The following is a 23,686-nucleotide window of genomic DNA, read 5'->3' as shown; positions in this document are numbered from 1 at the left end:
AGTCTCAGCAGAAACCCAAACTAGTCTGATTCAAGGGTGTGGAAAGGAAGGGGGGTATGAAGCCACAGGGTCTGAGATCAGCCACTGACCAATAAGATACCATGTAGTATCTTACTGAGACTTAAAGTGACTTTTGCACCTCGTGTCATCAGTTCATCTCTATACACCTGATAGATCACAACAGACATGGTGCATACTCAAGCAAGCCCATTTTGGATCATATACATAACGTAAGTCTTGCTGGGAGTTACCTGGGAAAGCTAGAATGAGAAGGTGTATTTCCTTTCTTCATTAGCACTTCAGATGATCCAAACTTTAGTAAATGCTGCCATCCTCTGATAAGGTGTGATTCAGGCAAAACTAACCTGCTATGACAAGCTGTCCTTTAATCTGAGAGTTATCTAGTAGAAATGTGTCTTGCCTTATAGATAGAGTGTATTTTGTGGTTTGCATTATGAAAAAGCCACTGTTCTGAGTTGCCATTTATAAATGAGCAGATAAAAAAAAACACCAGCACCTTATTAGTTCTGTAGAAAAGGCCTACACTAACAAACGTATAAGATGTTAAAAAGCCTTAACCAAATGTTCTTACTCATCTACCCATCAACAGCCTTTTTGTTGTTCAAGTGCTCTTTACAGGAGCTGACAATAGCACAAAATCTAATATAGTTTTTGATAATAATATTTCTTGAAGTGAGAGTACCTTGTGAAAGGTACATGCAACAATAAATAGTCAGAAACACAGAAGTTTAGAGAAAAAAAGCAGAAATTATCTTCTGTGCCATCAGTTACCATATTCAGATGAGATAAAGAGCACCTGGAGTACTAACAAATCCACGTGCAGCACAGAAGGCAGGAGTAGCCTTATATATCAAGAGCATATGATAATGGAGACAGGATGAAGAAATAGGAAAGAACACAGAGAAAAAAATCAGACTTATGTAATTATAAAATACAGGAGAGACAATCAGTTGATTTTTATACGGTCTCAATTTTTCCAGCTGCTCAGCAGATGCTGTTGGAGACTCTCACATCAATAAGACTCTTCTAAGTTAAAGTTCAACAGCCTAAGCACTACGAAATGATCTTTTTCCCAAACAGATTTAATCACCCTGACTGAAGACATAACTGCACACTCCTCTGCACTGTGTATATCACAAAGGAATTACAAGGCAATAAATGCCATCACTTGTCCTGGAAACAACATATATTCAGAGTGAATTTTGACTGAATATATACATCTATGGACAATGAAGTTGTGATGAATAGAACGGATCACACCATAAAACCACAGAAGTGAGAGACTGAAATTGTTCTTTCATATTGTTTCTCTTCCCTTACAGGGCCCACCTTGGCTGTACTGTCCTTACTGGACTAAGCATATAACCTCATGAGCATCTTGGGAACTGTTTGGATATTAGAACAGAAGTTACCACATGGAAGCCAAAGAAAGAATGCAGAGGTGGAGGATACATAAAAATCTAATACAGCACAATAATCCACCACATCTGCATCCAACAGTAGCCGCCTGCTCTGACACCCTTTCATTAGGGAGAGATACATGGGAGCTACGAACAGAAAGCCTAGATCTGCAGAAGAATTGTGTACAGCATATACAACAGGAGTAGCTGCTTGGGCCAGCCATAGGGGGAACAGCTCCAAGTGTTAGAAATTGATGGAAGGCAAGTGAGAAAACGGCCCTCTCACACATATACCCTTAGCAAAAGTTAACATGCTTCAGACCGTGTTTAACAGAGGCTTTATCACAAAATTGAAATGGGTATGGAGGAATTGTGTGAACACTTTTTCTACATTCAGATAGACCTTTTTTTCTGCAGTTTGGAGACACTTGGGGAAATAATACAATAGGGACCTATTTGGTCCTAGTAAGTCAATGAACAGATGAGCTGCAGAACAGACCTTCTAATTTCTAATGTTTCATTTTATCTCATGAAATCATAAAAATTATTCTGACATTTTGACTTTCCTAAAGTCTTTGAATATTCAAGATCCAACAGGGATTAAAAGCATTAAAACACTGCAGCAAAGGCTTTTCTCCTAATGCGTCCAGCACCTCTGGGAACTATCAGTACTTTAAGAAAACCTATTCTCAGCAGTTATCTGGCATTACACTGCAGACTCAGAAGCTATGGACAGTCCAAAAAGCATCAACACATTTGCAGTTTTTTAAACAAACCTTCAATATGTAATCATCATCAAGCATCTTCACTAAAATAAAAAAGAAATCTATGCTGCTACCAGAGACAGCAGAGTATGTAGCACTTAAACCATGTAGTAAATTATTTTGTAGCATTTGTTATTACCAGTAATTTTAGAACATCTCTGTTTATTGCATACATAATGGCAGATGTGTGTTGTCATTAAACTGTTCTTAGCAAACATTGCTATAAAGGTACTTGGCAGATAATAAAATGTGTAGCCCTGTGCTCAACATCAGCATTGCCTACAGCAGGTACATGTTGTTCATAAACAGTGTGCCACAAAGCACAAGAATAAGCCTGGTTTGCTCAGGGTGTTAATTGTCTATCTGTGGGCAAACCCAAACAGGAAGGGACACTGGTTCCAGACCTTGGGGAGAGAACTGAGGCGTGATAGCTCTGTCTTGTTGCAGTGAACACTGGGTGCAGTTCACAAAAAGCAAAAGGCTGGAGCAAGACTTTATTATTTTCCTTACTTGGAAAGGACTCAGGGTGCGTCCAGTTCAGAGCAATTAACTTCAAAAGCTTAACATCTAAACCTTGCATTTTAAATGGCCAGCAGTCTCACACCAACCTGCCTTTTCTAATTCTATCAGTATATACTTATTTTTAAAAAAATTAATTAAAAAAGCAAGCACACAACAAAAACAAACAAACAATAAACAAACACACACTTCCAATCGTGGCAATTATGTAGAAGAAAGCATTAAAAAGTCGGTGATCAATAACATTTTTCATTGGCATAAAATGATCTGATTTTCAGACATCTTTTGCTTTGTGTCCTTCCTGGGCTTTTGCCCTCTGCAGTCCCTCTCCACAGTGTTTCAGTAGAACAACAGCATGCAGAGAGCTTTTAGGACCTGCAGAACAGACCTCATCCACTTTTTTAAGCCCACAGCATTTTCACTGCAGTTACAGAAGATAGCTACGGCAAATACAAAACGCATTCCCCTCCTCCTGCTTTTTTAATGCCAGGGCTTCAGGGTCCTTTTCAGAAAAGTCCACAGGTTGTGAGGAGGTACTTTGTTATCACAGCAAAGTATACATCATTCTCCATAAGCCAGATCCCAACTCCTACCTCTAACACCTTAAGTGCAATTAACAAGGGCCTGCAATGACCTAATACAGTAACTAGTGACAAATACTAACAAATTAGAAGCCTAAGGGTACAGAACACATTAAGTACTTAATAAGATTCTTCACAGTAGCCGCACCAACGCACCCTTCCCACCCTCCTGCATATCTGTAACAGCTCTCCAGGCCTTCTTGCTGCCAAGACTTGCAACTCACCCTAATTTCTACTCAGTTCAATAACAGAAGGAATTTCACATGCAACAGGAGGAAGTGTGCTGCCCGTTGTGTAGCAGGATCCTTTTCATCCAAGCTCCCAAAGCCTGCCCTATGTCTGGTGACTAGAAACCATGGGGGAAGCATTCCCATGGGCTTGCAGATATGTTATGTCCTTTATTTCAACAGAACTAGCAAAATGGCAGACTTGTTGGAACATGGTATAGACAGGAACAGAGAGGCTGAACTGCAGACACTGCTCTCTGATACTTGTTTTCTTTCTAAAACCCTAGGATCCACAAATGACTAAATATTTCAAAGAGTACAAGCTCCAAGGTTTTTTTTCCCTAATGCCTGACACGCCATTACCTAGCTGTGTCTGCCATTAATTTCAGAGACACCCAAAAACTGCCTTTCAGTTTGGGAGTCTTTCAGGCATGATTAAATCTTGCTCTCCACCATACATACTCTAATTAGATGTAACAGTGATGCAGGAGAGCTCAGGAAGAAGGGGGAGGTGAGATCATGACCACATTACAAGGCTCCAAGAGCATCACTTGCAGGAGGGATTGTGTCCTGTCTATTAGCTTCTTTTCTATTTTCTTTGCTTTATGCCCTCACCTTAAACAAGACATCCTCTTTTCTGTCAGGCTGGTAGCCTTGGCAGTTTGGCACTGTCAGTTCCTCCACAGCACAGGCAGTTACCTTCTGGAGTGCAGCAATACTGAATTATCAGACTAGAATCTCCACATAATCAATAAAAGGAGACAGGCAAATCAACAAAAGAAGGCAAGCAGATCATGTTATTGCTTTGAATTTCTCCTGAAGAGCAACTACCTCTCTCCACTGACTGCACAGGGGACTTAGACATTTAGCACACGTTCTTTTTGCCAGGCCTCTACTTTTTTAACATTAGAGTACTTATCTGAGTGATCTAAAGTAGGAGATCACAATACTACTTTAATTACATTCATGCCATATGCAAAACCAGCAGTGTCTTATTTCTTAGCCTGGTGGACAGCCACACCACCTCTCCCTTCCAACAGCTATGGGGGAATTTAGAAACTCATCCAAATCTTGCAACGTTTATAGCAGCTCTTTAATTTTAACAGTAGTGCAAAAAGGCTCTTCTCACATACAATTTCCAATATTGTCTCACTGAGTTAGACTAAGCAGCAGAAAACCATTATGGAAAGATGATAGAGAATGGGAAGCTCAGGATTTAAGAAAATAAACAAGTAACAGGTGTGTTATCTTGTCAGCATAGCCTCTGGTGGAAGGTGTGAAGTGGGAACCACACCTAACTCATTGCCAGCATTTGGGGCTGCCTTTGCTTAGCCTCACAGCCTGGCATTGAGGACTTCTGGTCCATGAAAACTATTGCACTTTCATCTCCACTCCCTTGTCACCTGCCATTGGCTACCAAGCTGGAGAGAAACACAGTCTCACAAGCAGATCAAATGAAATCAATGAAGAAAGAGCAGAGTCTTGTTTAGGTGAAATATTTTGTCTCTCTCCTTTCTAAGGATCAAACATCGATGTTCATCCACTCCAGTTTCTGTGGCAAGGACTTGACAGTGAGTATACCTGACAGAAGCCTTCATGATTTGTCTCCCATTAACATTCTTTCCTAGTTAGTACAGAGAAAACATGCAGCTACAGAATGAACCAGAACTCTACCAGAACTTCTGACTCCCTGCCATACCCCGGCTTGAGTGGGAGTCATATCAGACATGAACTGGCCTTTGACATGTTTCATCCCACCTCTTCTATGCAATTTTAATCACCCTGAGGACATTACCCTTAGAAGCTATGTCACTTTAAGACTGAAAACACCTTTATCTGCTTACATCAGTCACAATACTGAACAACCAATTAGATACAGGGATTTTGAAAATCAACTGGAGACCTTGGCAACAGTTCTTTATTCAGTCAATTTCCTTTTCAAGCCCCTTTAGATATGTAACAGTCCTTCATATGGCAAGGAAAAAAACATTTATGAGAAATACAGCCTTATAAATGTAGAAACACTTTACCTGGAAAGCAGGAGATAGACTTTACCATCATCAACAAATGAATCATCCACTTATCTCCCTGGGGTTGTATATATGGGGGTTTTGTATTTTTAGCATCTTGAATAAATGTTAAGTATGTGCTTTGCTTTCGGATAGAGTGATTTTCCTGGTAGCCAACAGGCATAAAAGATTCTGTACCATAGGCTTCCCTTCCCTTTAACGTTTCATCTTGGGCTGCAAACTCCTTCCAAGACTTACACTCCTCTCTTTTAATAGGACAGAAGTCTAAGAATGGAGTAGTGTGAGACAGCTCTTCCCAGATGGCAGACTGGAAAAGTGAGTCAGTATCTGTCTCTTACTCCAAGAGCCAGACTGCTCCTTTTCTATTCCTCTCCATATGCACCAGCCTGGCTCTCCCTAGTCCTGTGGCAGCTCTTTAGTCACCATGCACAAGTGCCACTGTGGCATGGCAGCATCTCTCACTTTGATTCCCTTTCCAGCCTCCATGTCAACTTTTCTCCTTCCAACAGTATTTGGATCACAGGCTGGCTGAAGTCAGGACTTGCAATAATCCTTGGGTGTCAGACCATGGGAATGAAAAATATCATTGGTAGCCTGCAGTACTTTCGTTCATGGAGCCAAAATCACTGGGCACTAATGCAGCCATCTGATATCCAGGGGTTGTATCAGAGCAGTATAAGGCTGCTATGTAACACCACAATAAATGTTGTGGAACCAAATGAACATCAATCTGCACAATTTTTTTCGTATATCTAGTCTACAAATATATACTCCCTGTGAGCTGCTTGTCATGTTACCAAGGAACCTCATGAAAGTCATACTTTGCCTGACACTGGGCCTAAACGAGTAAGGTGGTTTCTAGTTACAGAAAAAAGTAGTTTCTCAGATTTAGGAGCTCTGTATACATCTTTTGTGTTTTCTTAAACTACAACATAATTGTTTTGTTAACCTTAAATATGTTTTGATTCTAACACCTATTTATTAGGACCTCAAGCTCCCATGCTGGTAGACAAGCACCCATACATGTCTTTCTTATTCATACTGATACTGGCCAGAGCATGGCCAAGTTATGGATCTCAGGCCAGATGTGTGATTAATTTCTCCTAAATTCCAATGCTCACATGCCCTTAGCATACTGATTTCTTTTCACTGATAAGAGAAGGAGGAAAAGGCAATACCAAAGGTGTTTCTATGGTATATGAGATTAAACCTGTTCTTTATGTCATGGGTTGTCTTTGGATTCTTGTCTGAGCACCAGGTCCAGAAAATCCTGAAGCACAGAGGTAGTAACTCTTAATACTAAAAGACCAAGGGCAAATATCAGTGCAATTTTGGGAGGGAGCACAATGCATGGTGGTGCTTCTTTTTATTATGTCTGTCTAGAACCTAATCACACAAGAATTGGCCAAAACAATTCCTAAGGCTGTAGCTGAGAAACCCTCCGATGTTCTCCAGGATCTTCTAATCCATTGTAGTCTATAAGAGACACATTGGCATTTCCAATTCATGAATCTTACATTTTCACCTGTGTCTTCACAGCACGGATGGTAGTGTTGATGCTTCAGCTGTTTTAAGGACCACTGGCAATTAACTACTATTGCTGCTAAGGGTAGCCTGCAACAAATGGCTGGCTGTGAGAAGCTTTATGAATGATCATAGATCTTGTGCTGTAAAACTTGAGAACCTCATCCAGTATATAGGAAGAATTTGGTCATTAACACAAATTTCCTGCAAAGAAGAAAATCCTCTGGAGACTGAGTGAATTACGAATCTCAATTCTCCCTAGTATTTTATGCACCATACCTAACATTCACATTCTTTTTCATAGGTAGCATAGTAGTATGATCAATAATAAAAATTGCACAGGGGGAACACTGAGTAAGAAAGGAGCTTCTCAAATATTTATGGCAGAAACTCGAAAATATCCAGATCTCCAGTTGTAAAACACATGCTATCACCATTAGGCCATGGTGCCAAGTAAGCTATTAGAAAGAAGGCATTGAAAGCCCTAAGACTCTGCTAATGGTGTACATCAAATTCTTGGGTGTTCTATCAGTGCAGTTCAGTCAGAATGCAGTGCTAATAGCCAAATTAACAGAAAGATTGGTTTAAATATAAAAAACATCCTTTAGGGAGTATTTTCTAAGTGATCCTAGCTCCATCTGTTTTTTTAAAACCACTCACCTTCTTCATTCTGCAAATGGCACCAGCACAATAAGGATAACAGCAATTAATGGAACCCGCTGGTATTTGAGAAACATATAGCTCAGATATCTTACATTAGTAAAGCACTTTTCATGTGATCTAGAACATATACTTGTGCCTCATATCTCCAGTTCTACATCTTTAGACCACCAATCAGAATGAATAAGAATAAGATGCAGAGAATTTCTCACCATCTCCCACAGATTTGCCTTATCATAGGTCAATTTGGAAACATGTTCCTTTTAACACTATCTAAGTAGCCGATTTTACCCATAAACAGCCATCAAGGAAATCCTACCATGCAAAAAAGGTAAGGCTTGACAGAACTGGGATACATTATCTGTATTACACACAAAAAAAATCTCCATAGCTCAAGTTCACACTTGGTACTGTTTCCAGTAATTTTTCTGAGACTTCTCTATGCAGTAGCATTTTCTGCTTCAGGAAAGATGCAATATTTAGCCAAAGAAACTCTGGAACCTCACTACAAGGTCTTCAGAAGGCTTAGGAAGTGAAATGAGAGATGAAGAAAGTAAACTCATGAAATGAAGGTGGTAAAGACTGGAAGCAAATTATCAGAGAAGAAAACTTTACTAGTGTGGGAACTGGAACTTAGTATTGGGAAGACCAACAAGAGCAGGGGAAAGTCTCATGGAAACGATGAATTTTGTTCTAGCTGCACACCTGCAGGTCTGCACAACTGAGGTCAGAAAACTCAGCTTACCTCGTTCACATGTTCTACCCCAGTAGCCGGTGCCAGTGCAGTCACAAATGAAGCGGTTCCAGCCATCCTTGCAGACTGCATTATTCTTGCAGGGGTAGCTGTCACACTGCTTGGTGCTTAGGCGGGAGCAGGAAGACTTGACTCCTGCTGCATTCTGTGCCTCTGCCAGCTGCCGGATGTTCTTGCTTCGTCCATCAATGAACAAGTCTCGGATACAGCCAACGTAGCCATAGTTGAGCATTGCTGTCCAGAGCTCTGTGGGAAGGATGAGTCCTGCCCGGTTCTCAGGCAGCCCACCAAGGTACATGTCACCTTCCAGATCCAGGATCTCGCTCTCCCCACTGGCGGTGAATGGGGTGCGTCTGCTGTTCACAGATATAGTACCTGGATGAGGAGGATAAGAAGACTTCAACACTTTCATTTACAGTCTTAGTCTAGTTCATGTTTTTCCAATAACTGAATGAGGTTTAAGGTTCAGTGCAGTAGAGAGAAGATTCCTCCCTACCCAAATGCCCTCCTAACAGAGAAACCTCTCCTCCTAAACCAAAGGCCATAAGGACTTCCATGCAGTGACTGATCATCATATGTCTGTATTCCAACATGCATTAAAAGGTCACAAGCATAACAATTCAATGGCTAAATAGTAGCATGTAAAAACTGAGCATTATTCATTGGCATTCATCTGGCAAAGCAAAGACTTACTAAAAACATTCAGGAGTTTGATGGTATCAGGACTGAAAAGTAGAAGTATATTAAACTACATAGCTCTTTCAGAGAACACTTCATCAGTACATCCAAAGCTGGACCTGGATGATGGAACTAAATAGACCATGGTCAAGTTTGTAGATGATACCAAATTGGGGAGAATGGTTGACTGGTTGATGCATTGGAGGAAGCACAAGGCTACTATACAGATACACCTTTACAAGGTGGAGCGAAGGACTGATATAAATGTTTTATGTAAATCAACAACAATAAATATAAAGCCCTACACTTGGGGCAGAATAACCTCACACAAAAGTACAGGTTGGACACCAGTTGGCTAAGGAGCAACACCACAGAAAAGGTCCTGGGGATATGGCAAACATCAATTCTAACAGAAGTTAGCAGTCTGCATTTGCAGTGACAAGAGACACTGATCACAGCTTGCAGCAAGTGAAAATCCAGCTTCACAAAAAGGAACATTTTTCACCATAAGGGTTATCAAACATGGGAAGAGATCTCAGAATGAATTTGGAATCACCATCCTGAAGGCATTCAAAACACAGCCATACATGACCCTGCAGAAAGCCTACTTTTCAGCAGAGTTTGGACTAGAAATTTCTAGAAGTTTGTTTCAAAAATAGATCATTCTATGGTTTAAAACCAAAAGTTTCTAACTTCCATTTTATAAACAGGAAAATTGAGATAGAGAAAGATAAAGATTATCTCTTAATAAAAGTTACTATTAAAAGTGTAGTAGCTTCTATATGCTCTAGGAAAGATGTGGGCATACTGCACTGAGGCCATTCCTACATATTTCAAGAAATGGTCCCAGCACATAAAATAATCAGAACACATAATATAGAAACATAATATAAACACATGAAACAGGTGCAGAGAAGCAAAGTGATTTGAGGTCAGATAAAAAGAAGATCTTTCATCCAAAGAAAAACAGGGAACATAACACAGATCAGTGTACTCTTCAGAGGAGAATGCAGCAGCTTTCATGGTAGGGACATCTGCTTACCAGACACTCAGGTAAAAATCAGCAATTCACCATCCCTAGCTATAAATCATTGCATCCAATTGCCTTGTCATTAAGATAGTCTGTCCTCAGAGAGAACTATCCAAGCTTTAAGATTAATTCCACATCACTAAATTTTTATCATACACCCCTACAATAAGGTGGGAGAGTTTAGCTAATCGAGTTGGCTCTATTTTGTGTCTCTGTGAGAAAGTGCAGTTGTGTACACATGCGTTTTCTTCAGATGTAATAGATGTCTTCTTAGAGAACAGCATGTATGACACAGACACGAAGTATTTAATGTGTGTGATGTTCAGTAATAACTTAGGAATAATGTCAGAGGCAGCAGAGTGCCAGAAGCAACGGAGGCATTACAAATTAAGGGCTCAAAGAGAACCACGGTTATTTGATGAATCATCTCGTAAAAACAAGCTGCAGCACTGCAGACATTTTCCTTTTTACAAAGTAAGAAAAGAGGAGATGTGACAATACACCTACAGTTGTAAAAGCAGCATGTCACAGAGCCACAGGATCACAGCTCCCTTTCCAGCACCTCCACTGTTACTCCTCAAAAGCAGCATGTGGAGTACATATTACTTAAAAGATACCAAACCAAAATACTGGAGGGCTGTGCTCCAGACAGCTGCTATTATGGAGAAAAAAAAACACCACCTGCAAAAGTCACAAAGGTAAAGGAACTGTCCAAAGGAAAGGAATACTGGAGACCAAGGAGATGTATAAAACCTGGAGAAAGAGAACAAGGAGATGAAAGGAAATAGGCTAGACAGCAGAATTAACTTTCTGACAGTGTTTTATACCCTGCAACTATTCCTGTAAGAAGGTACTAGCTTGGATGCACTCCACGTTTAAGACCAAGCTGCTGAGATAGAGAAATTCTGAATGGACTCTAGGAAGGAGCAGTCACATGAGGTCACATCCTTTTTCTTCTTCTTCTTCTTTTTTTTCTTTTCTTTTCTTTTTTTTTTTCCCATTCTCCAAATCCCAAGCAGAGTTTGAAACTCTGTTTAGGTAGTTCAAATCCCATCTTGAGAAAGAAGAAGCATCTAAGCATCTCCTTTCCAATCACTTAGGCACTTCATGCAGGGCTAAAGAGCAGACCAAAAGACCCCAGTTACTGAGGGAAGAGCTGGTATTCAAAGCAGTTCACTGATGCAACTATGGACCGAACCTTCCAGTAAGACTTTTCATGTCTGAGTGAGTGCGACAACGTGTGTTTTGCAGCCAATGACCAGCTGAAAACATCGCCTTGTGTAACATGCTCAGTATTCTCCAGACAGACATTGTGACAGGTTTTGTGGACACTCTGTAGAACTTTCCCCAAGGACAGAAAGGTTACAGGACACTAGGTGTCCATGTCCACACTGTCAGCTTCTGTCAGAGTAGAGAGAAAAAATAGCTTTTGTTGCTCTGGCAGCCAACACAGACCAAAGCATACACAATGCCTAAGGGGACTAGAGGTGCAAGAGGTTATTTGAGCACAACTGCCATGCTTCCACAGCAAGTGCACTCCTGCCTTAGTACGTTGCAGTACTGAATATTTGGATCTTTAGGCTATTTTACTAAGCTCAGCAGAGCCTGAAATTTTGGGTTGTTACAGATATCGAAAGACAAAGAGGAGAGATGACACACCTAATGAAGGCCTGTTTATTTTAGTAATGAGAATCAGAACTTCTGGGTCACCAGCTCATTAAAGCCAAATGGCTGTTTTGTAGCCTACATTAAGTAAGTTCATTATTTCAGTTCAGTTTCTAGGTGACAGGCATCCACATTTAATCAATCAATCAATCAATCAATCAGTCTCCAACATGCAACTGTTCTCTAGTCTACACATGGGAGAAAAGCCAAGGACCAAACAAGGAGAGATCCTGAACTCCTTTCTCACATCTACCGAAAGTACCACAGATAAAAGCAGTTGATGCTTGCTAAAGGTATGGTGTGAAGAAATCAATGCCAGAATCCTAGTTTCCTGACATCAGTCACTAGCACCATTACTCCAGTACTTGTCATCAGCAGAAAATGCAATTAAAAACAAACAACTAAACCAAAATGAAGGTACAAATGTGTTTATTCTTGTTGAGAAAAGTCCTTTTAATTCAAAATCTGTTATCTCTGCTCAGTAGCCAGAACATCACAAACCCTGTCCCTGCCAAGCAACAAACAAGTCAATGCTATTGTCTCATGCACCTGCTGTCTGTCTCACCTTCCTAGCCCAAATGAACACATGTCCCTCTTTCCAGGTTTTTAAAAACTTTCTTAGCAAAGAGCTCAGTGTCATTTCTGGTTTTCGCCTTCTGCAGCTGCCTTGCAACGGACCAAACAGTCCCCAAGTGAGCAAGAAACAACTGAAGACAGGACTGAATGCAACTAATTGAGTTCATCCTTGGAAGTTAATTAAATTTTAGCAATTCTAAAGAAATCAAAGCTCCATTTATTTATTTATGTCTTCCTTTATAAATTGTTTCAATCAATGTCTTCAGGAGCCAGCAATAAATAAGCACACATATTAAGTCCTAGTAGAGTGCCATGCCAACTACAAAGAAAGCCCTCACATCATCAAAGAGAAAACTAGCTTCAGGCAAAGACCTGTTCAAACAGCCAGGCTTTGCATGATATCTAAAAGTCATCTCTTTTGAAAATTCAAGGGAAGCAAATACTAGCAATGTGTTCTCTCTAGTGATGGCATTCAGCAACTGGAAACATAAAATTAGGGACCTAAAGCTATCATCTGGAGATCACCATAAAATCTCTAATCCACTTGCAAATGTAATCAGAATTCCCTTTGAAGGGATATATGACCAGGTTTTGAGATCCCAATGATTCAGGAAGAATTCAAGCATAAATGTTCACATATTCTCAAGATGAGGTTACAGTATTTGATTTTTTTGTTTGTTTGTTTCCTTACACAATTTCAGAGTAGATCATGAGTATGCTAGCTTGATATCCAGCACCAGAAACAAACAAACAAAAAAATTTCATGGTAATAGCATAGTAGGTATATTACTAGAAATAAACACATGTTTTGGAAATCAGAAGCTGTGAGGAAAAAGAGGAACACCCACTGAATGCTGAGTCAGTTATTAACACTAGAATTTGGCATCCAAAAGAGAGTAAAGAAACCTAACTGAAAACTACAAGATAATAAAGGATACAGAATAGGATGAAAATGTTGATTTATCACTGTAATTTTCAAACTGGTACTACCCATTACTTTGATTTTCCTTATCACAAGATCTCAAACCCCTGCTTTTTAAAGACACAAGATCCAGGATGTCACAGGAGAAGATGGTAATATTAGGTCACAGCAGTAAGTTTTCATTTGGCTTCTACCAAGATTCTTTTTGAACAAAAACCCAAAGTAGATCAGTGAGAATTTCTCAAACGAAGAACTAAGTAATAATTGTTCTGAAGGATCTTAAAACTTACTATGGCTCACAAAGAAGTAATCATTATGTATGTAATTGCAAAGATAGGTCCAGAATATCTGAAGATAGGAACTAAAATATTAATAGACCTCTTCTCTGATATGCTATCCAAAGCTCACACTAAACATTTAATGAAAACCTAGCCAGTCACATCTTTGCTTTGCTGGATAAACATCACTGGAGTAACACTAAGTTTTTCTAAGAAGGTGACTCATATATAACAAGTTTTGAAGGTTCTGAGAACTAAGAATCCAGGTCTGGATCTGAAAAGTGAATCTACTTAAGATAAATCATCACTCTACCTGATCTTCCATCTCGTTGAATATCCACATGATACCATTCTCCATCATTGGCTTTCTTCTGGGTGGCCTTGACCTTAATGGTCCCAGAGCCCATGTCCAGCAGCAAGTAGAGGTTCCCATCTAAAAGCTCCACTGCAAAGAAGTCTACCTTTGTGTTTTTCTGGCTCCTGGCATCTTTCCTCTCCTGAGGCTTGCCATGGGTGAAAAGGATCAGTCCATTGGGTTCAGTGGTTCGGAAATCAAATGAGATGGAGCCCATCCTTTTGGTATTCCATTTAGGCAGACTAATATATGCCTCAGGTGTCTCAAAGCTGATGGGATCCAGTGTAGCCACATTCTCACATACAAATTTCACTTCCCCGTAGATCTTCATCTTAGTATCACCAATCCGTGCCAAGCGAGACAGCTCCAGACGAATGTCATTATTCTTATAAACAACCTGCCAGACACAAGGAAAAATATCATACATCAATCCCGCATACAGTACAAATATCCCAATTACTTTCAGCCATGGGAGACAAACTTCTCCCAAAAGGCAGTGAGGAGCAGAAAGGAGACCATGCAAGAGTCTGACATGATGACAGAGGGAGAGAACACAATCAGGAGTGTGTACAGAAATTATAGCAATGAATACTTTCAGATGTCTGTAGATCAGATAATCAGGCAGAAGAGAACATTCAACTGAAGGAGAGTGAGAACAATTAACTCTACCACTAGTCCACTCTGCTGTAAAAGCTCTTGGACATAAAATACAGTGTGTGTCTGGTATCATGCTGTTATATTTGCATAAATCCCATACAAAATACATAACAAAGTATAACCTCCATGTCCATCTCTGCTAGCCACAGCAGGGAACTCTGTACCACCACTGTCATTTCTCTATTATTCCTGTAAGCCCACTTAGCTACTAGAAGAGAGATGCAAAAAAATTTAAGCAAGTTGCTATGAACTGTTCATGATTGCCCTGTGGCTCCTAGAGCTATAACAAAATAGAAAGACTTAAATTTTCTCTGAAGAAGAAATCTTAGGCCATCACAAATGCAACATTTGCTATGGAGATGTCGGCATAGCTCACCCTCATTTAAAAAAAAAACCTATGCGCTCTGTGCTAACAAATAAAAGCCTGTACATATTCAGTGCCTGGACTCTCTCTGAGCTAAGGATCAGAAATCTGGACTCTGTTCTGCCACATGGATGGAAATTAGCCAAGAGTCCCAAACAGGCAAGCACTCCTGAGCATGCCTGGCTCAGGGGTCCAGTCCTCCTGCCCTTCTCTTTCTCACAGGTACAGAATTAGTTCCTTGCAAAGAGGACTCCTCTCTGCCCCAAGCCATTCTCACAGGGGCAGGGACTGGAGAAGGCACAACACTGAAATATTTGTGAAGTCCTGTCAACCACCTTCCATGCTTCATAAACCCAGAACTGGCACATACAGTAAGCAAAAGCATTTCTGCAAATAGCACAATTTTGACTGAATTCACATTCTGCAACAGTACTGCACTGATTTCTTCTAAGGAGTTACTATTTTAAAATACTTTGTGCCTATTACCTATAGCATATACATACACATACATTGGAATTATGCTTTCAGAATGCTAGCAGGATGAGTTGTCAGCAACTTGCTACAAAAAGAGAATGAAAAGGAGATGTGCATTGTTAATTCTACAGATAGGACGGGAAAGTCAGAGAAATGAGCATGCAGTAAATATTAAAAGGCATAGCAGAGAATGAGGGATAAGCTTCTAAAGTAGGTAACCTCAGAATGAAAAATAAATCACTATTCAACACATTTACAGGAAGCGAAGGATTTCCAGCTTTTGCTAAGAATTAAAGGAGAATTTCCCCAGTGCAGCCAGCACAGCATCAAATTTTCCTTTTGCAAAGGCAAAACACCCTACACTAGAGTTAAGAAAGCAGCCAGCTGTTCATCCCCAGTTGGAATCATGGCACAAAGTTGTAGTTCCTCCCAGCAGAGGACAGTATTGACCCACATTAGCTTGCTTTCCTCCAATTCCCAATAAAGCACTCTGCCCTAGCACAGACTTCAGAAACATCAAGTCTATTAATAATCTGCAACAGGAATAAAATACATTTTCAATTTGTAGTTCCATTCTGTAGATTAACTATGTCAAATGCTCTCACTAGACAGACCATACACCTCCTTCCAGTGCCTCAGCAAGGCTGTGCATTACAGCCTCCTTGCCAGACAAGACGAGGTACACCTCAGCCAAACACTAGCTCTGAGCACTGCATGCAGTCCTACCTCTGCCTCTCAAGGAAAGAGAGGAGCTGAAGGTGCAGAGAAAAATAAATAGAACAATGAAGATTATGCAATAGGATACTTTATGAGGATAACCTGAAAAGGCCAGGGCTCTTATATTTGGAAAGGACTTAGAAAATATATGATTGAAGTCTACAGAAGATGGAGAAGGTGAATATAGAACAAGTCTTTGCCAAATCCAGCAATGATAGGACTAGAGGCCCTCACTGAAACTTGTTGGGTACCAGTTTAAAATGGATTTTAGAAGTACTTAATTCAGGTAGAGCATAGTGAACTTCTGGAATTTGCTGCCAAAGGAGGTCAGGGAAGCAGAAAACATCAGCAGACTCAAAAAGAACCAGAAAGATAAATAGACACAAAGTCCACAAACTGATATTAAAGGGAAAAGGAAGGAAAGGACTTTCTAATAATCCTAATCCAACAGCAGGAGGTGCTGTGGGAGGGCAAGGGCAATGCACCACTGATAGTAGCCATGCCCACAGCTCTCCCTAAAAAGCACTTGAGTCTGCCAGTGTTGGAGGCAGAATACTGGGTAAATTGAATGACTGTTCTTCAGCCCCCCCTAGGACTTTTCTCATGTTCTTAATGAATTTACATGTATATTAGGTTATGCACAGTCTACTCCATGTCCCGCTGTAGGAACAGCCTGGGAAAGAGGGTAATTGGAAATGTGTACCCCTAGATGCAGTATATCTGCCAGCACAGTCCCCCTGACTGCTATGGCTTTGGCACAATGCTGCCTTTCTGGTTTCACCCCAGTGTGGAGTTGCTTTGGTGAGCAAGAGAATGCCAGGCCTGCACAGACTGATTTCAGTGAGCCTAACATAAGAGATCCACTCTAATAGGATACTAGTAACAGTTGTGCAAACCAACACTCCTCTAAACCATATCTTGACCCAGCCTTTCCATCTATGAGAGGAGCTGACAGGTAGTTCAGTACCATACACATGATTGATAGCTGGTGCAGGGTTGGGTCTAGCTATAACTTTTCAATCTCTTTTCAGCAACCTCTGCAAGTTGCTGGTAGAGGGAATAGGCTCTCACACACATAAGAAGCTTCTAGCTCTTTGCTAAACCACGTACAGGTTACATCTCCCTCTTCTACGTATTTCATACATGAGTGACAATTCCCATTTCTTCTGGGGAAATGCAGAGGGTCTGCCTCAGGGTTTCTTTGGGGTGTGCTTCAAACAGACTTGTAGTTCATTAGTCATCCGAATTCCACAGCTGGAGAATCCTTGAGACAGAAAACTAACAAAGGATCTAGAGAAAATTAAATTCAGATAGTTGTAACCCAGAAAGTCACTAACAATGGTGGATCTGAGAGCAAGTTTGAAAGAAAGGACTAAGAAATCAAACACAAAAGAAGACCTGGGGAATAGAGGAGAAAGTGTTTAATTGATACAAGAGCCCTGAATTCAGTCTTTTCAAAGAAGAAGATTCATCACAATCTGAACCTCTGTTCTTCAAGTGTTTGTTGTTCTGCATTATTTTCTTTAAATATATATATATAAAAAAAAATCCAAACAAACCACCTAGCTTGAGAAATTTAAAGTGTTTCTGGAAAAAGTACAAGTGTTCATATTACTGACTTGGGGTATCCCTGACAGCCATATTTGGACATCAAGATCTTGTATTATCAGGTATACCAGAAGAGTCAACACTATAAACAAAAAGATAAAAATAATTATTGGGAGTAAAACCAAGATGAATCCTAGAGCAGGGATAGAGAATGCCTCTGGCTTGGGCAATGAAACACTAAGGCAGCATCTGACATCCACAATTCAACAGTTAAACCAAAGATCCAAGAATGAGAAAAGGAAATATAATTAAATTACTGGAATGTGTCCCCCATAGTGAAGAACATTAAAATTGAGTCTGTTTAACAGGCAGAGACTAAGGGAGGATCTGATTATGATCTATGAGTACCTGTGCAGAAAATAAAATATGGAAGTAGAAGGTTCTTCAATCGATGTGACAAAAGAATAATAGGATCTAGGGGCTAAAAACTGATAGAGAAATTCAAATTTTAAAATATTATTACTTATATGTACATGATGGTAATTTGCTATTGAAATAACTTACTACAGGTTACCATGTCTTCTCTGCTACTGGCAAACTAAATTAAATAGTATCTTGTTTTCTCTAAAATACATGGTGAGATGAATTAATTATTTAGCAAATCAGCCTAGATTATCATAATGGGTCTTTCTGGCCTCATAACCTATGAATCTCTGTGTTTTAATGAAACCAACAGATGCTTCAGTACAGTTTTTCAGGACATATGAAACACATACTTCTCAAATGTGAAAACTGCCAGTTAAAGGAGAAGATGCTTGTGTCAATTCAGTTCTAACTTGCCACCAGTGTTTTCACTGAGGCTTTTTTTATGTTTGTGATCCTACCTTGCAACCTACCATTAGAAAGGAAGGTAAGTAAACAGTATAGGATAAAAATCTTGATTCTATGGTTCTAAATATATAAGCTTTAAGAATTAGTTTCTTAGAGAGTTACCTGCTGCAAGCCAGAGAAGAAACATTTTCATGTTTCACTGAGGAAGATATCTGCCAGCAGTAGATCCTATAATCTGTGTAACACTTCCTATCTCATAGTCTCATTTTGCCAGCAATCTCTGAACTAACTTGAGGGCTCTTCAGGATATACCAAAATACTGATTGAAACCTGCAGCTCTTTAACTTCAAATGAGAGCATGACTGACTCAAAAAGGAATCCCTTCACTAGGACATATTTTTCTAGTGCTGCTCTGCGACACAGCTTCCTTAACAACTTAGAAGCAAGCAGAGCAATGAAAGCAATGGCCATAAATGCATCCATTTTTATCAGCTGTTTTTCTGAACAAAACTTATCTTGCCTGTTTAAACAGAGACAAGCTTGAGTTCATCCTGTGTCTGATATGTGTAGCAGAGAAGGTCAAGTGTCCTAAGGGAGCCAAGGAGATTATTCCTGCTACAGGCATACACACCTACCTTACACTTATTCCTGCAAGGAAGGTGGAAAAGAGAAAGGGGAATAAAATTACTAGCAAAACCTATGCACAAATCATTTGAAAAGCAGCCTTTATGTTTCAAATTTCAGAATTGCTTTCTATTCCACATATTAAATTAGAAAAATGAAAAAAACTTTTTGTTCCTTTTCCTTGGGGTCTGCTTCTAAATATATTTTAATGGAAGAATATTTTGATTGTTCAATGCTTTTGTTTAATAACTTGAACATAAATGTATGGTCAGGGATAGAATAGTCCAGATACACACAATCTCTGATAATTAGCAATAGAATTGCAGGACATCTGAGACATTTCGGAGCATAAAAAGATATACAGAAAATTCAGTTTCTTCTAAATCTGCTGAGAAATAAGAGTTTGTTTTAAGCTGAGATGAACCAAATAGGCAATGCAGTTTTGAGGTTTTTTAAAAATGGCAACTTTGCAATTCTGAAGCATTCAAGGAATTTCTCCAGCTAAACATATACGAAACTTCACTTAAGGGTTAATGAGAGCTCTAATCAGATGGCTTTTCACAAAGATTAGAAGTGGCTCTCTGCAATCAAGTGAAGATGCAGATACAGAGGGAATAACAAAAGTGAGGAAAAATGATATGCTAGACTTGGCCAGTAGCCAGCACAAAAATTACTCTCCAAGTTAGTGCTGTTAAGCAGGAAACACAGTTTTTGGTGCAGGCTGGACACAGGACCATCATGAACCACCATAATGAAAAAGGACAATAATCTGAAGGCTGCATAAGTTTAACTAGCTAGTAAGAGCACCTCAAGTCCAGACACGTTGTTCATCTTCTGCAACCTGTGCCTTACTGCGCTGGTTTGGCTCTGGCAGGGTTTTGGTAGCAGGGGAGGGGCCCCAGGGGTGGCTCATGTAAGAAGCTAGGTCTGCCTGCTCAGGTGACCAAGGCCAAGACAATAGATGCACCTCTGCGATTAACATATGAACGAACTGATATAATGCTGAGATCAGAGAAAGCAAAGGAGAAAAAAAAGCTGAGCTGGAGAGGTAAGAGCAGTGCCAGGGTGAGGATCACGAGGCTGGTGAGAAAAGAGGGGAAGGAGGTGCCCGAGCAGAAGTTCCCCTGCAGCCAACAGTGAGATGGCAGGCTGTCCCCTTGTCCCCTTGCATTCATGGAGGAACGTGGAGGAGCATCCCCTGAAGGTGCTAGGAGGGGCAAACGTGGACCTGCAGCCTGTGGACTTGGATTTGTATCCATGAAGGACCCTGCACCAAAGGAGGTGACTGTTCCTGAAGCAGCCCGTGACCCTGTGGGAAGCCCACACTGGAACAGTTTGCTCCTGAGAGACTGCACCTCGTGGGAAAGACTCATGTTGGAGAGGTTCAAAAAGGAGTCTCTCCCATGGGAGGGACCCCATGGAGAAGCAGGGGAGGTCTGTAAGGAATCCTTCTCCCTGATGAGGAAAGAGCGGCAGGAAACAACAGACTGGACTAACTCTTAAGTCCCATACCCTGTCCCCCTGTGTCACTGGGGGGAAGGAGGTAGAGAAATGAGGAACAAAGTAATTTGGGCCTGGGAAAAAGGGAGAGGTGGGGGTAGCATATGCAAACACTGCTCTTTGTGTTGTCTGTGTCCTGCGTGTGTTTGACTTGTGTGAAATTATTATTTTTCCCCAAGTTGAATCTGTTTTGCCCATTACCGTAGTCGGTGAAGAACCCTCTTTGTCCTTTGTCTCAACCCATGAGCTTCTAGTTGGTCTTTGTCCTCCCCATCCCAGTGGGGGGGTGGGGAGTGTCTTTGTTATCAGGTTAGGCCCAAACCACGACACTCACCAATTGCTTTCTTCTGTCACAGGCTGTCCATACCACTTCTTAGAAGGGCTACCTGTGAGACATTCAGCCTAGAGCCTAAGGCTTCCCTAAAGGCACCTGCACTGAACAAGACACATTCTTGCAGCTTAATAAATTACAGTTTTTCAGCTGATGCCCAACCAGCACGTAGAAATAAACACACCAGCTAACAGTGCTTTACTTTGTGTTTGGAACAGACTATGTATGCAGTGATCCAAGACTCCAGTGATGGGTCACTAAAGCTGCTATACCTTTTTAAAGAACTGTATGGGGACTGTGCCTACCTGGTCTAAACATGTTTGATGGCTCATTATGATAACAACTGTATTCAGGTAATGAACAAATACAATCACCATTCACCATACTGAATGAGTTAATTTACCTGTCATGAAAAACAATAGATCAAACATTGAGGTAAGTAACTGAAACCAAACAAATAAGGCTCAACTGTTATTTGTGCTATGTTGAATATAGTAATGCAATCCTAAATATCATCTGCATTATGTTTAACAAAGAATATATGTTTATGCAGGTAAAAATCGGAATACAGTAAGTAGAACACTTAAACAATAATGCAGAACTATTTCAAGCTTCCCTACAAAATTCTTCCACCTTCCAAATCCATATAGGTTCTAAATATCTTCAAGTGTAAAAGGGCTGAAAAATGAAGGGTTTAATATCTTCAACTGGTTCAGTGAGAACACAGTAAAAATAATTATTCAGAAAGAGGCTTATGCTGAAAAATAATGTTTTTTAAACAGATACTGAGGACAGAGAACCCAGTACTTCATTGTTATCAAAACTACCCTTTAAGCCAAAAAATAAGCCTCTGCTTCTCATGAGAATTCAGGACATGTGTGTTAAGACTTATGACAGTGTTAACACCAACCCAAATCATTCACATAGTATCCCAGAGCAAGCTTAAACAGATTAAGGGAGATCAAGGTCCATCTTGCTGCCTTATTTTTTACCTTGGAATATACCAAGATAAGAACCAAACATTTCTATCTATGCCTTTTTGGAATAAGATTTTCTGCCTTACAACCAACCAAATTTATGAATAAGAGAGATTCCAAACTTTAGATGGAAAAACCTTGCTTTATAACTATTTATGGAAATTCTAAATGTACTTACAACTGTACAATTTAATTTTTTTACATCCTGCTGCTTCTTGAGTTAGCTATGAATATTTTTAACAGACTAAAACGTCAAATGCTCTACAGTCTTCCTTATTCTTGGTGTTGCATTGCAGCATTCAAACTACAGAAAAGCAGGGTTGTGAAATGACCTACTTCTTGGATTCCTTTCCTTTAACAGGTAGCAATAAGGACAATTTATTTTATCACATAGGTGGATTTCTGCTTCCTCCAAGCTGGGATACACTGACTGCTAATTAATTTGGTCTGCTGTTGAAGAAAATCTTGATTTCAAAGGGAATGGCATACACCATAATTGCATCTTGAGAGAAATATGATGGAAAGACTAGAAATTATATGTATTTATTTGTGAAAAAAGTCATGTGGGGGGAAAGCCTCTATAGTTGCAAGAGAAATGCTGCTGAAGGATTCTGTATTAGCCTCAAAGACTAAAGGTATTTCCTCAGCTAATGAGAAGATACAAGATAGACTGAAGTAAGATTAAGTAGAATGGACTCTAGCATGGACTATGATTTGATGATGAATGCTCTTTCTCAGTGGAAGTTTCAAGACTCTTTTTTCCCTTGCTACAGAAACTTAAAGTTCTACAATAAGTGAAGAAAGGGATGACAGGGAATAAGGTATGGTTTCCCAATTTCTTAAAATATTACTTTTTCACAGATTTTTCTAAGCAATGGTGAGAAAGTCACCTAAACTCAAATATTTTCAAAAGTCTGTTGCATCATGGTGGCAACTTAAAATCATGGAATTGGTTTTGCAGAAGGGCCAATAGCCAAAACCTGTAAGAGAAGACAAGGAGAGATTTCATCTTTATCACTTAAACCAAAAGAAATGCTCTGGGAAATCAGACTTAGATTTCTCAGTCTGTTCCTAAAAAATAGCTGATACTAGTTAATATTTAGGTGAAAGAGTAACAGATTGGCATTTAATAGCAGCAGAATTCACCTTTGTGTCATGGCAAAGCATTTATGGCATTTCATTGCACTATCAGGTGCCCAAACTTGAACTTCCTCTTGCTTCATGTTTTCTTCAACCTTAATTTGGCCTAGTAACAGAGAAGAATAGAAGCTGCTGGACAGGGAAGCCTAGACAGCCAGATATGATGCTCCTTACTTGTGCCAACAGCCAGAGACACAGGAATATTTCATGCTAGTCCTGAAAAGCAACTGGTACTTTGATGTGTATCTGAATATAAGAACAGCATAGCAGAGATACGTCAATATTTTTTTAATATTCTTGCATATATAATAATAAGGAAATTCTATGTTCTACACTGAGCCTTTATAGTGCAGAGGTGAAAAAAGACAGAAAAAAACCCCACTTAATAGCTACACACAGAAAATAATTCATTGAGTGGATTGAATGATGCATCCCAGAATATATGGAGACACAGCAGGAGGCAATGCTGTACTCTGCTGGAGATAATGTCCAGTTTGGAGAATTGCACTTCAAGAACGGAGTGGGACTATTGGAAAGAG

The 23,686-nt window shown here is 39.9% G+C and overlaps 1 protein-coding gene across 1 annotated transcript in view; it reads right to left on the bottom strand.

Annotated features, from left to right (window-relative positions):
• The window catches only part of NRXN3 (neurexin 3), a 965,840-nt gene that overhangs the window by 697,060 nt on the left and 245,094 nt on the right, over window positions 1-23,686 (bottom strand). The window contains exons 8-9 of the mRNA XM_009993910.1: window positions 13,943-14,381; window positions 8,472-8,855 (exon numbers count right to left, since the gene is read on the bottom strand). Of these exons, the coding sequence (XP_009992212.1) occupies window positions 8,472-8,855; window positions 13,943-14,381 (823 nt within the window). The remainder of the gene's footprint in view (window positions 1-8,471; window positions 8,856-13,942; window positions 14,382-23,686) is intronic.

This window comes from Chaetura pelagica, unplaced genomic scaffold, assembly GCF_000747805.2.
Source record: "Chaetura pelagica isolate M959 unplaced genomic scaffold, ChaPel_1.0 scaffold11, whole genome shotgun sequence".
Taxonomy (NCBI): domain Eukaryota; kingdom Metazoa; phylum Chordata; class Aves; order Apodiformes; family Apodidae; genus Chaetura; species Chaetura pelagica.
The sequence above is the reverse complement of the archived record's forward strand: the minus strand, read 5'-3'. Positions and strand labels throughout refer to the sequence as shown.